Below are 10,889 nucleotides of genomic sequence, written 5' to 3'. Positions count from 1 at the left end.
ACACGCCAACTAGAGATGGGGCGTTCGCGAACGAATCGAGTCTTTTGAACGGCTCTTTGAAATGAACGATGGGATCCGGTTCGCAGTATAGGAAGCCGTTCCTTTTGTAAATGAACATTGTGGGGGAAAAGTACAAACAAACATTCTTTATGTAAAAGTATCAATACTGCAACGTGGAAATACTCTGCCAGACAAGTAGAAGTTTGGAATTAAAATGTACTTAAGTAAAAGTACAAAAGTATCGGTATCAAAATGCACAGCAAATTGTTATTATGCAGAATGTCCCATTTCACAGTTTTTTTTTCAATGTAGAAAATGTATAAATATATATGAAAATAGCCTATCTACAAGCTCACAATGCGTCGCAAACGCAACGCATTGTGAGCTTGTAGATCGGCTATTTTCAAATGGCTGAAATGTAGCCTATAAATATGGCTGAAATATATAGGGTTGAAGTGAATTTGTAATTATAAACAAAATCTACAAAGTAACCACTACCAGTAGGCCTAACTAAAATGAGCCAGTCTTTTGAACGGCTCTTTGAAAGGAACGGGTCTCAGAGATCCGGCTTCACTTCAAAGAGCCATAAATCCCATCTCTAACGCCAACGTCATGGCGTCATTACGTTCAGTGTGCGCGTGTACTCTCAGAACGTGTCAATAAAGTTAGAAAAGGACAGTGGTGGAAAAAGTAGTCTACTCAAATGTTTTACTTTTTTTCCAAATCGGCATAGCCTACAAAACGTCATACGCACTCCATAGTACTCCATAGTAAAAGTAACAATAGGCCTACTGCAATAGAGAAATACTCTGTTACAAGTAAAGGTCCCGGATTCAAAATGTACGAAATGTATGAAAGTGTTGGCATCAAAATATACTTAAAGTAGCCTAGTAGCCTACCAAAAGTAAAAGTAGGCTACAAAATGTCAAGTTGTGAGCTTGTAGCTATTTTCAAATAACCAAGGTATAAAATAAGGCTAAAGTGGTTATGTAGGCCTATGTTTTACATAGGCCTTTGAACACTTTAATTTCTAGTTAGTTTGCAGATAGCAAACTAACTAGAAATTAAAGTGTTCAAATAAATGTCGGTGTGATGTCATCTCATTTTGATTTACAATAGCCTACAAATCCCAAAATCAATCCTCCAGTTCTAGGCAACACAACTCCACACAACACCTCTAAGGTAGCCTATTAATTACATTGTTCAAGTACAGTATTTAAGTATTTAGTAACTCAAATTTTGCCTCTGGGGGTTCCCTGGAACTAAATGTTTTGAGATGGGGTTCTGTGGCCAAATACATATAATTTTGTGGGTCCTTCACATTAAAAAGTTTGAGCACCACTGACATAGAAACATAGGTTTTTCAAAAATATTCAAAGATTTGCACACATTTTCACGATTTTCTCAAAAATAGCAGATCTACTATTTTTAGTTAAAGCACAAAATGTGCAATTTGGTGCGACACCCCTGGTGATGTTTGACAATAAAGTTGACAGTTGAGTTGCTGATAAAATAACAGACACGGTGGATCAGCCATTTAAAAGGTCAAGCATATTATTAATCTGATGTGCAGACGCTTTTTAATAACTCTTAGTAGCATACACACCACACCACAGACACAAAAAACAACAAAAACAAACAAAAACAAAGAAAAAACAAAGCAGCAGCTGTGTGGAACTGACACACGGTGAAAATGGACTACAAAAAGAAGTGAATAGCCTATATTGGACTACAACTCCCACGATTGAGTGACTTGCTTTTTCAGACAGTGTTTCATGGATGTTTGTTGTGAACAAAGTTCATAAATCCTTTGACCAGACTTAAAAAAAACAAAAAAACAGTCTCTCGTGTTCAGAGTCCAACAGAGTTCCGATGCCGATTCCCAGAGCAGTGTTTCTCAAAATGGGCGGCACATGTCCCTCTAGGGGTACGTGAAGGTGCTACAGGGGGGTCCATTCATGAGAGAGAGTGTAAAATGGAAGAATTCATATCACTGTCACATTTAATGATAAAACAAAGAAACATAATCATATCAAACTTAGTTTAAACCTGCCAATCCGCAGTGTTAAACGAGATAAAAAAAAAAAAAAAAAAAAATCAATACTCAATACATTATTGAATATAAATCATGATGTGAAACATTGAAATAAAAATTGGAGTAAAACCACAGTAAAATCATACTGCTCAGGAGGCACTATAGTTAAAACTTTTTTTTTCTCTCCCATTTCCCATTTCTTATTTCTTATTTATAATGATATATATATAATTTTTGTTTAATAAAAGGTGGCTTATATAGTTCATTCATTGCATCATAATGGTAGCTATCATTTCTCTTTCTAAGGGCTCGTGCTCACTAAGAAGTATTTTTCCTGAGCACAGAGCATGTTCTCAATGGGCGCGTTGTGTATATTAATCAGTGGTGGAATAAGTGTCCAATTTGTTTTTACTTCAGTATTTAAGTATCAATACTATCATGTAGAATTGTAGACATACTCTGTTACAGGTAAAAGTCAAAATGTACTTGATTAGAAGTACCAAAAGTAAAAGTACTCATTCTGCAGAATGTCCCATTTGGGCACAGTCTTACCAGACTATGGCTGCCGGCTGATAAAACTGCCGAATGTGTTTTTGCACAAGGTCTGTGCGGCACGTGGAAAGATGTGCAAGACCATCATACCCATTGAAATGCACTGTGCAAGACCATCATACCCATTGAAATGCACTGGCAAGAATCCGCCCTCAAAGGTAGAACAAAACTGAGGTGTCGGGTTGACACTTAGGTCTCTGAGGCACTTCCCCGTCGGGCAAGTACAGGCACTGAAGGTCACTTCGGTACGTTCATGCCCACTTGCCCGAAAGGTAAATGATGGGTAAGATTTAATAACCACTCAATTTAACCCTTATTTCTTTACTTTCTGGGGCTGTGCCATAAACAAATTAATTCCTCAATACCTCCAAATAATAACAAAGTAACAAGTTAGCAAATAATTGCAGTACAGTATTTGCCTGTGATATGTAGTGGAGTAGAAGTAGTGAAAATCGAAAATGCCCAGGTAAAGTAAAAAAATGATTGGTAACTTTCCACCACTGGTATCAGGAGCTGAAGACTGTTTTGTGCTACACGTGTGTGCCGTTTTTATCTGCTTGCCCTGAGAGTTGTAATATTTCCAACTGGGCCGCTAGGAAGAGTTTTTTTTTAGGCAAAAGCTTTCAGCGCATACCCTCTATTGAACCACTGTACGAGAACACCAAGTAACAATGATTTGACTAATATTTTGACAAATAGTGCAAAAAAAAAAAAAAAAGACGTAATTGTAATTGAAAAACCTACATAATGATCCAAGTTTCTACTTGAGAACGTTAAACGTATAAGCAAAGCAATGACAAAAATAAACACAAATTAATTTTAGTTCATATTTTTCAAGTCCTATACAAAAAGAAAGAAATATGACAACGTGTCGGGTAACGATGCGTTGTGAGCTTGTAGAAAAAAAGGTTTTGAAACTTTTCTCGCCCCCAAAAGGTTAAAGGGCTAAGAACGGGCTGCACAATTATTACCGTTACAGATCTGTCACAATCAAATAACGAGTGATTATGATTATGATCATCATAAATTCATATGAACAATAATGTGAATATTACTATTATCGATCGGGCTCTACTCGTGGTGTCTGATGAGGACGTCAGGTGACCGCCAGTTCCACCAACCAGGATGAAGGAAAGACCGGCACCATGAAGCGAGCCGACCAAATCAGCAGCCGGCCTTTTCTCCTGCCCTGCCCGGTGACAAGAAGAGCTCTGATAGGCCAGGCCCCTCTGTGTTTTGATTGGGCCGTTTCCATATGCGCTCCGCTTGCAGACGCCTATCTCCATTTTAGCTCAGTTTCGAGTGGTTTTAGCTGAAGTTCCCAGGTTCGATTGACCCTTCGCCCGTGGCCCCACCCCTCTTCGCACCCATTGGTTGCTGTGTCTTGGTTGGACAAAAAATCCCTCCTTTCCATCCACTACCATTGAATTAATGTGTTTTTCAGTTGCTTCGTATTGTTATTCGGTGTACTCAATTCTCATTTTAAACTTGGTTTCAGTAAAAAGGAACATCTCAGGTGCAGTACAGTGACTGGGCATGTTTTTTAAATGGTTTTGTTTCAATATAAACAAGGCAGAAAGAACCTGCTGGTTGGTCAGTCAGGGACCAACCAGAATGGTCAATTCCCGGCCCCGGCCCCGGACCCGGCCCCGGCCCCGGACCCAGACCCGGACCCGGACCCGGACCCGGCTATGTGCAGAGGTGTCCATGAGTAAGTCACTGGACCCCTGACTGCAACGTGCCCACCCCGACTGAGCAGCCACCAACTGGGTAAAGATGGCATTAACCAGCTCTCCCATTTCCGTGTTCTCTTATTGGAGGATGCTAGCGACGGGACGAGGCTCTGTTGCTTCCTGATTGGCTGCCCTACAATACAACACGTAGGTCACTCCGCCCCCTCCTTGACCTCCAGACATTCCAGCTCCTCTTCGTCTAGCACCTCCTCCTCCTCTTCTTCTGGCTCCTCCCCCTCATAGGAGGAGATGGGAGAGTACTGTGGCAGAACCAGCGCCTCCCGGTGGCTGGAGGCCTCGGCAGGAGGGGAGGCGGTCGCCGTGGAGACCACCGGGATGATGGAGAACGCCGGGAAGCTGGACACGTCAGTAAGACCGGTGAGGTATCCAGTAACACTGGACGGGAACACAAGCAACCTGTCAGAGTTAGTCGTCACTGCTCTACAGCAGTGGTTCTCAACCTTTTCAGGCCGCGACCCCCAAAAGAATCATATTTTAACTGGGGAGGGAGGGACCTCCCACCCTACAAGAGACAATAAGAGTTGAGGCATAAGATTTTGTATAACACGATCCTATTGTGAAAATAGCAGATCAAAATCCTTGCGTTGCGAGGCATGCTTGTCAGGGTGGGGGGTCCCCAGTTCAAATATGATTATCTTTGGGGGGTCACGGCTTGAAAAGGATATATATATATATACAGTATATATACATAAACAGTAAGGGTGTAACGGTTTGGTTCGTTTCGGTTCGATAGTTTGGTGTCACGGTTCAATACTTTTTCGAAATGTCCTTGATTTATTACTTTTTTTTTATTTATTTTTTACTTTGAACAATACGGTACCCAACCTCTAGGGTAGTGGTTCTCTCCTGTAAGGGGGCTCTGTGGACCCCTAGGGGTCCTTGAGGGGGTTCCAGGGGAATGTGGATGTGTATTGTTCGGTACAGGGTCATTCGGTTCGGTACACCCTGGTATCGAGCGGTTCAATAGGAATACATGTATTGTTTCACCCTTAATAAACAGCATACAGAACTTTAAACACACCTGGTAGGATCAGACGTTTGATGAACCGGAGGCGACGACACCACCTGACTGGAGGTCAGAGGTCGTGGATGAGGAGCACCGACCTGACCTGAGGATAGAGGTGCAACAGTTAAGCAACATTACACCAGTCAGGTGTGTGCTATAGTGAATATCAGCACACCTTTGATACCTTGGTATCAAAATGTACTTAAAGTACCAATATTAGAACGTACTCATTATTAGAAAGTCCTGTTTCACAGGTTTTCCAATGAGTAAAATGTAGAAAAATCATTTGAAAATAGCAGATATACAAGCTCACAATGCGTCGCGTTGTAGATCGGCTTGTAGATCGGCTTGTAGATCGGCTATTTTCAAATGGCAGGTATGTACCTATGTATGTCAGAGATAAATGTATAGGGTTGAAGTTATTTGTAATTATAATCAAAATCTACAAAATAACTATAGTAACTAGAATGAGCCAGTCTTTTGAACGGCTCTTTGAAAGGAACGGATCCCAGAGATCCGGCTCACTTCAAAGAGCCATAAATCCCATCTCTAGACCGTTCCATAATGCTCAGTATCATCACGTATCATAGCTATTTCAACCAATCAGATTACTTCGTCGGAACTACCTGTTGTATAATTCATTGGTACCGAAGGTAGCAGTTTACCATGAGAAATGTCACAGCTTGTCCGTGTCCGTGTAGACGTGTGTGTAGATGTGTGTGTGTGTGTGTGTGTGTGTGTGTGTGTGTGTGTGTGTGTGTGTGTGTGTGTGTGTGTGTGTGTGTGTGTGTGTACAATTGTTTTGTCTATGGGTTGGTTCCCTTGACACAATCACTGTGACATCACAGGTGATATCACAACCTTCACAGGTGACATCACCTACGTAAAAGTCCATATATGGGTATTCCCCAGAATCCTTTTTATGCCCATATATGAAGATCCCTGATGTCATCGATATACTGTATATCGCTGGCCAGATGGCAAAGACATGGCCCATATCTGTGTGGCTGGTTCAGATAAGGATCTCCATGTATGGGCATACAAGTTATTGTATGTTGTGATCGTGATGTCCTGGGAACCACTAGTACAGAATCCCCTTTTATGCCCATATATGGAGATCCCTGATGTCATCAATATTAAGCCCATATCTAACAGGACTTCATATGGGAATTCCCATACAGTATATGGAAGAAGACAGCCCATGTGGCTGGTTCATACAGGGATCTCCATGTATGGGCATAAAAGGGATGTACTATATACAGTCCATGGATCTCCATATATGGGTAACTGGTCCGATATACATCACTGGCCAGATGGCCAAGAATTGGCGCGACCTCAGTCGAGGTCGCATGTCGCCCTGAGGCGTCTTACTAGTAATAATTAGGACATTTACCAAATATTCGAATATTCGACATTGTTCACCGAAGTTGAATATTCACTTTTTTTTTTTATCGTTTTCTCTTTAAAAAATATAGTTTATGAAGCTTAGCTAGATAGGAAGTCATAAAAATTAGTTGTCAATGCCCCTGGTGGATGAATTTGTTAATGCTCTATACCAGGGCTTCTCAAACCTTTTTAGGCTGTGACCCCCAAAATAAACATATTTGAACTGGGGACCCCCACCCTGACACGCAATTGGAATTGTAGTTATTACATTTAAGTCTGTAGATAAATATTGTGAAAATAGCAGATCTACATGCTCACAACGCTTCGCAACGCGAGGCGTTGTGAGCATGTAGATCGGCTATTTTCACAATGTTTGCCTCTTGCTGACTTAATATTTGACAGTTTGGCCAGTCCTGTCGAATATTCGACTATTCGAATACTTTGAGGTCGAATAATTCGAATACTAAAAATCACTATTCGTGAATGCCCTAGTAAAAATAAAGTCTAAGTGGGTTCTAAACAACAACATTTATATGCCTTTTTTTTAGACAAACAGATAATAATCAATACCCGTGGAAGTCTGCAGAGGTTGTGGGTGGCATTCCTGGGTCTGGCCCGTCTGCAGAGGTTGTGACTCTCGGATCTCTCCGGGCTCCAGGGGCTCGGGACCACAGGGGTCGTGCTCGCTGCAGGACAGGCGTCCGTCCAGTCGGGAGATGAACAGCAGGCCGTCTCGGTGGTCCACGCAGAACGACGACGGACACACGTCGCAGAACGACGCCGCCTCCGCGCCGCACACGTCGCACTGGTGCCACGGACACTCCCAGCGCCCTGGAGAGACACGCACGCATGCACGCACGCACGCACGCGCACACACGCGCACACACCCACACAAACAGTTTAGGTAACGTGCAGTAGGGTAGAGTTATGCACCTGTAGGTATTTTCATTACAGTCGCGTCAGTTCAGAAAAAGCTAAGGTATGGCAACATGACTGGTGTCTTGCACGCGCGCGAAAGTAACAGGCATGATACATTTATTTAAAAAAGTACATTCATTTTTTTCCCCCTGTTTCTACGGTTTCTTGGGCTGGATATGGCAGCCTGGGATGGTTGTTCAAGTGCAGCTAAACTTGGCATGTTAGTAAACGTGCCACAATTAACAATAATGAATTGCACCTGTGCAGCTGACCTGCGGAACCTGGGAATATACCATTTTGTCAAGATGGGGAGAATAAAAGTGTGGAGAATATAATCATAATACCTTGTTAAAGTGACCATTTTGTTAAATTTTGCATTTGTAGTTATTTTACAGTAATTTAACAACATAATAACCAGCACAGATAGACAAAGAGACATTCATGGATTTATATTTAAAAGTAACTTTTATTCTCCCCCCTGGACCCAGGGTATGGCAGCTGCATACCCCTGCCATACCCAACTGACGCCCCTGTTTCATTAGATTGTTCAGAGGGGTCCCGGTTGTTTGCAGAGTAAGAGGTTTGAGCAGTGTTTCTCACAATTTTACATTTCAAGGTCTCCCCTTAACTCTGACAACGTACAAATGGAACACAATTGACCCGTCAGGGTCCATTTGGTTCCATTTGTACACTGTCAGAGTTACAGACTCGTATGGGTCAGTTTAGATAGCCTCGTAAACTATAAGGTAGGAGGAGTGTGGTGGAATTCAGAAAATGAGGAGACAAGACAATGTATTAGGTGGTGGTGGTGGTCAAGTTTATGTAACATGATATCATGGACAGAAGTACAGATAACACTCTGGACCAGGGGTTCCCAAACTCTTTTGTCTCAGGGCACCCCTTAAATATTTTTTTAATCCGAGGCACCCCTACATTATAATTTTCACTCCCAGCACCTTATACTTATAGCATATCGTCGTTGTCCAAAACTGTTCGTTTTGTCCTATTTATCATCTATAAAATGTACTAAACTAGTGAAAACAGCCGATCTACAAGCACCAACGCCTCGCATCGCAGTGTTTGTTTGTGAATGTGCGGTACGGTCCGGCGGCGGCTTGCTGATCACATGCCCCGAGAAGCGACGCTGATTCGCCGGACGGATTTCCAAACGAGGAAAACCTCTTCAATGAGAGCAACACCAGACCTCTGTATCGTCGAAACAACATTTTAAAGGGGCGTGGCTAGCGATACAGGGTCTGTAACCAGGCCGAGGACCCCCATCTCAAAATATATTGCTCCAGGGACCCCCCTATATATATAAAGATTTGCAAACGTTTTCAAGATTTTTCAAAAATAGAAGATCTACAAGCTCGTAGCGCGGCACTGCTTGTAGATCTGCTATTTTTCAATAGCTTAAAGGACAACTTTAAGGGTTCATATTCTGTAGCGCGGCACTGCTTGTAGATCTGCTATTTTTCAATAGCTTAAAGGACAACTTTAAGGGTTCATATTCTAGATTGTAATTAGAGAAAAGAAAAAGTGAGTGTTAAAATGTTTTCATTTGCTTCGTTCTATTGTTTTATCGCATTTACCGTGCTAAAATGTGGGGCATGCTTACTTCTTTATTGCTATTTACAGTAACACTTCTAGCCCCCATACTGTAAGTCACATCCAACCATGAAAGGTTGCGCTGTATCTTGGGAATGGGCTTATTCTGTGTAAAATGGCATATTTAGCCACTTGTACGCATGCCTCCAACCACTGAAATAAGAATCTCTAAAACAATAGACAGAAGTAAATGAAATCATTTTAACACTCATCTTTTAGATTCTTTAATTACAATCTAAAATATGAACCCTTGTTGTAAAAAACTAAAGTTGTCCTTAAGTATCAAATAATTCCAGGTCTCAGTGGGGGTCAAGGTGTTACGGTTGCGGCTAGGGTTTACCCGCGGGCCTCTTGGTGAGGTTCAGACAGTCGGCGTGGTAGACCTTGGGACATCCCGGCCGCTTGCAGGACACCATCTGTCCTCCGTCTCCGCAGCTGAAACACTCGTCCTCTCGCTCCTTGGTCGCCACGGCGGCGCTCTTCTTCTTCATCGACCTCCTCTTCATCTTGCGGCTTTTGTCGTCCGACGATGGGGGATTGTTCTGGAGGGAGGGGGAGGGGTAGATTTGATTTATTTGAATTGAATTGAATTGAATTGAATTGAATTGAATTGAATTGAACATCCATACATCCATCCATATACAGTATAGAGCAGGGTTCCCCAATAGGCCCGCAGGCCATTTGCAGTCCGCGGGGGTCTACTGTCTGGCCCACACCAACCCCAGTAATAATGGTGGCAGCAACAACACAAGTATATCGTCGTTGTCGTGTGGAAATCTCGTATCTCCAAATTTGTACGTTCTTTCGCAAATCATACAAGACCGTCGCACAAAAGTAGTGAAAACAGCAGATCTACAAGCACACAACGCCTCGCACCAGGCGTTGTGTGCTTGTAGATCGGCTGTTTTCACTAGTTTAAATCATTTTAAAAATGATAAATGCAAAACTAACGGTTTTGGACATACAAGATTTTCACCCGATAACGAAGATATCTGAACTGTCGCTGGAGTAGCGGGAACGCCACCGTCGCCCCCTGCAATGCTGTGGCCCTCGGCTTGGTACCCTAGACATGATTCGGCTCTTGGGGAAAACTAATTGGGGAACCCTGGTATACAGTATCCATATACATAACTGCGATATTATTGAATGTTTTCTTTGCTTGCTATTTATTATGTCCATGAATTAAATACAGAGGGCTTTCAACGTAAAACAAAAAGACAGTAAAAGGTCTTATTTGAGATGCTCCTTTTAGGCAGGGTGTTTAACTGTACTGTACTGTACTACATGAAAAGTGATGACTCATCACTTTTCATCCCTTTTTTAAACCACTAAACCGTCGTTTTTAGCGCAAAGAATGTTTTTTGTGCAAAACAGATGCTTGCAATGGATTCACTCACCTTGGGTCGGACCCCCAGGAAGCCGCTACAGTTGGGGGCTCCACATTTACACACGGTCTTGCCGTTCCCCAAGCACTCCAGATTGTAGTTGAACGTCAGCTCCGTTTCTAACAGACACCCATGCACAGAAACACACACGTTTACTACACACTGTCATACAGTAAAAGTCAACTCTTTTCCTAACACAGCGGTTCTCAACCGGTGGGTCCCCAAATTATTTTGGGGGGTCTCCA

General features: G+C 42.4%; 1 protein-coding gene across 3 annotated transcripts in view; it reads right to left on the bottom strand.

The window, feature by feature from the left end:
• Positions 1 to 1,536: 1,536 nt before the first annotated feature.
• The window catches only part of nsd1b (nuclear receptor binding SET domain protein 1b), a 61,880-nt gene continuing 52,527 nt past the window's right edge, over positions 1,537 to 10,889 (bottom strand). For all 3 annotated transcript variants that reach the window (XM_080749715.1, XM_080749717.1, XM_080749716.1), the window contains 5 exons: positions 10,657 to 10,763; positions 9,600 to 9,801; positions 7,304 to 7,564; positions 5,363 to 5,450; positions 1,537 to 4,716 (listed from right to left, as the gene is read on the bottom strand). In XM_080749715.1, the coding sequence (XP_080605841.1) occupies positions 4,473 to 4,716; positions 5,363 to 5,450; positions 7,304 to 7,564; positions 9,600 to 9,801; positions 10,657 to 10,763 (902 nt within the window). In that variant the 3' untranslated portion in view covers positions 1,537 to 4,472. The remainder of the gene's footprint in view (positions 4,717 to 5,362; positions 5,451 to 7,303; positions 7,565 to 9,599; positions 9,802 to 10,656; positions 10,764 to 10,889) is intronic.

Source organism: Nannobrachium achirus (assembly GCF_963921795.1).
Source record: "Nannobrachium achirus genome assembly, chromosome: 19".
Lineage (NCBI taxonomy): Eukaryota > Metazoa > Chordata > Actinopteri > Myctophiformes > Myctophidae > Nannobrachium > Nannobrachium achirus.
This window is presented reverse-complemented; position numbering and strand designations above follow the sequence as displayed.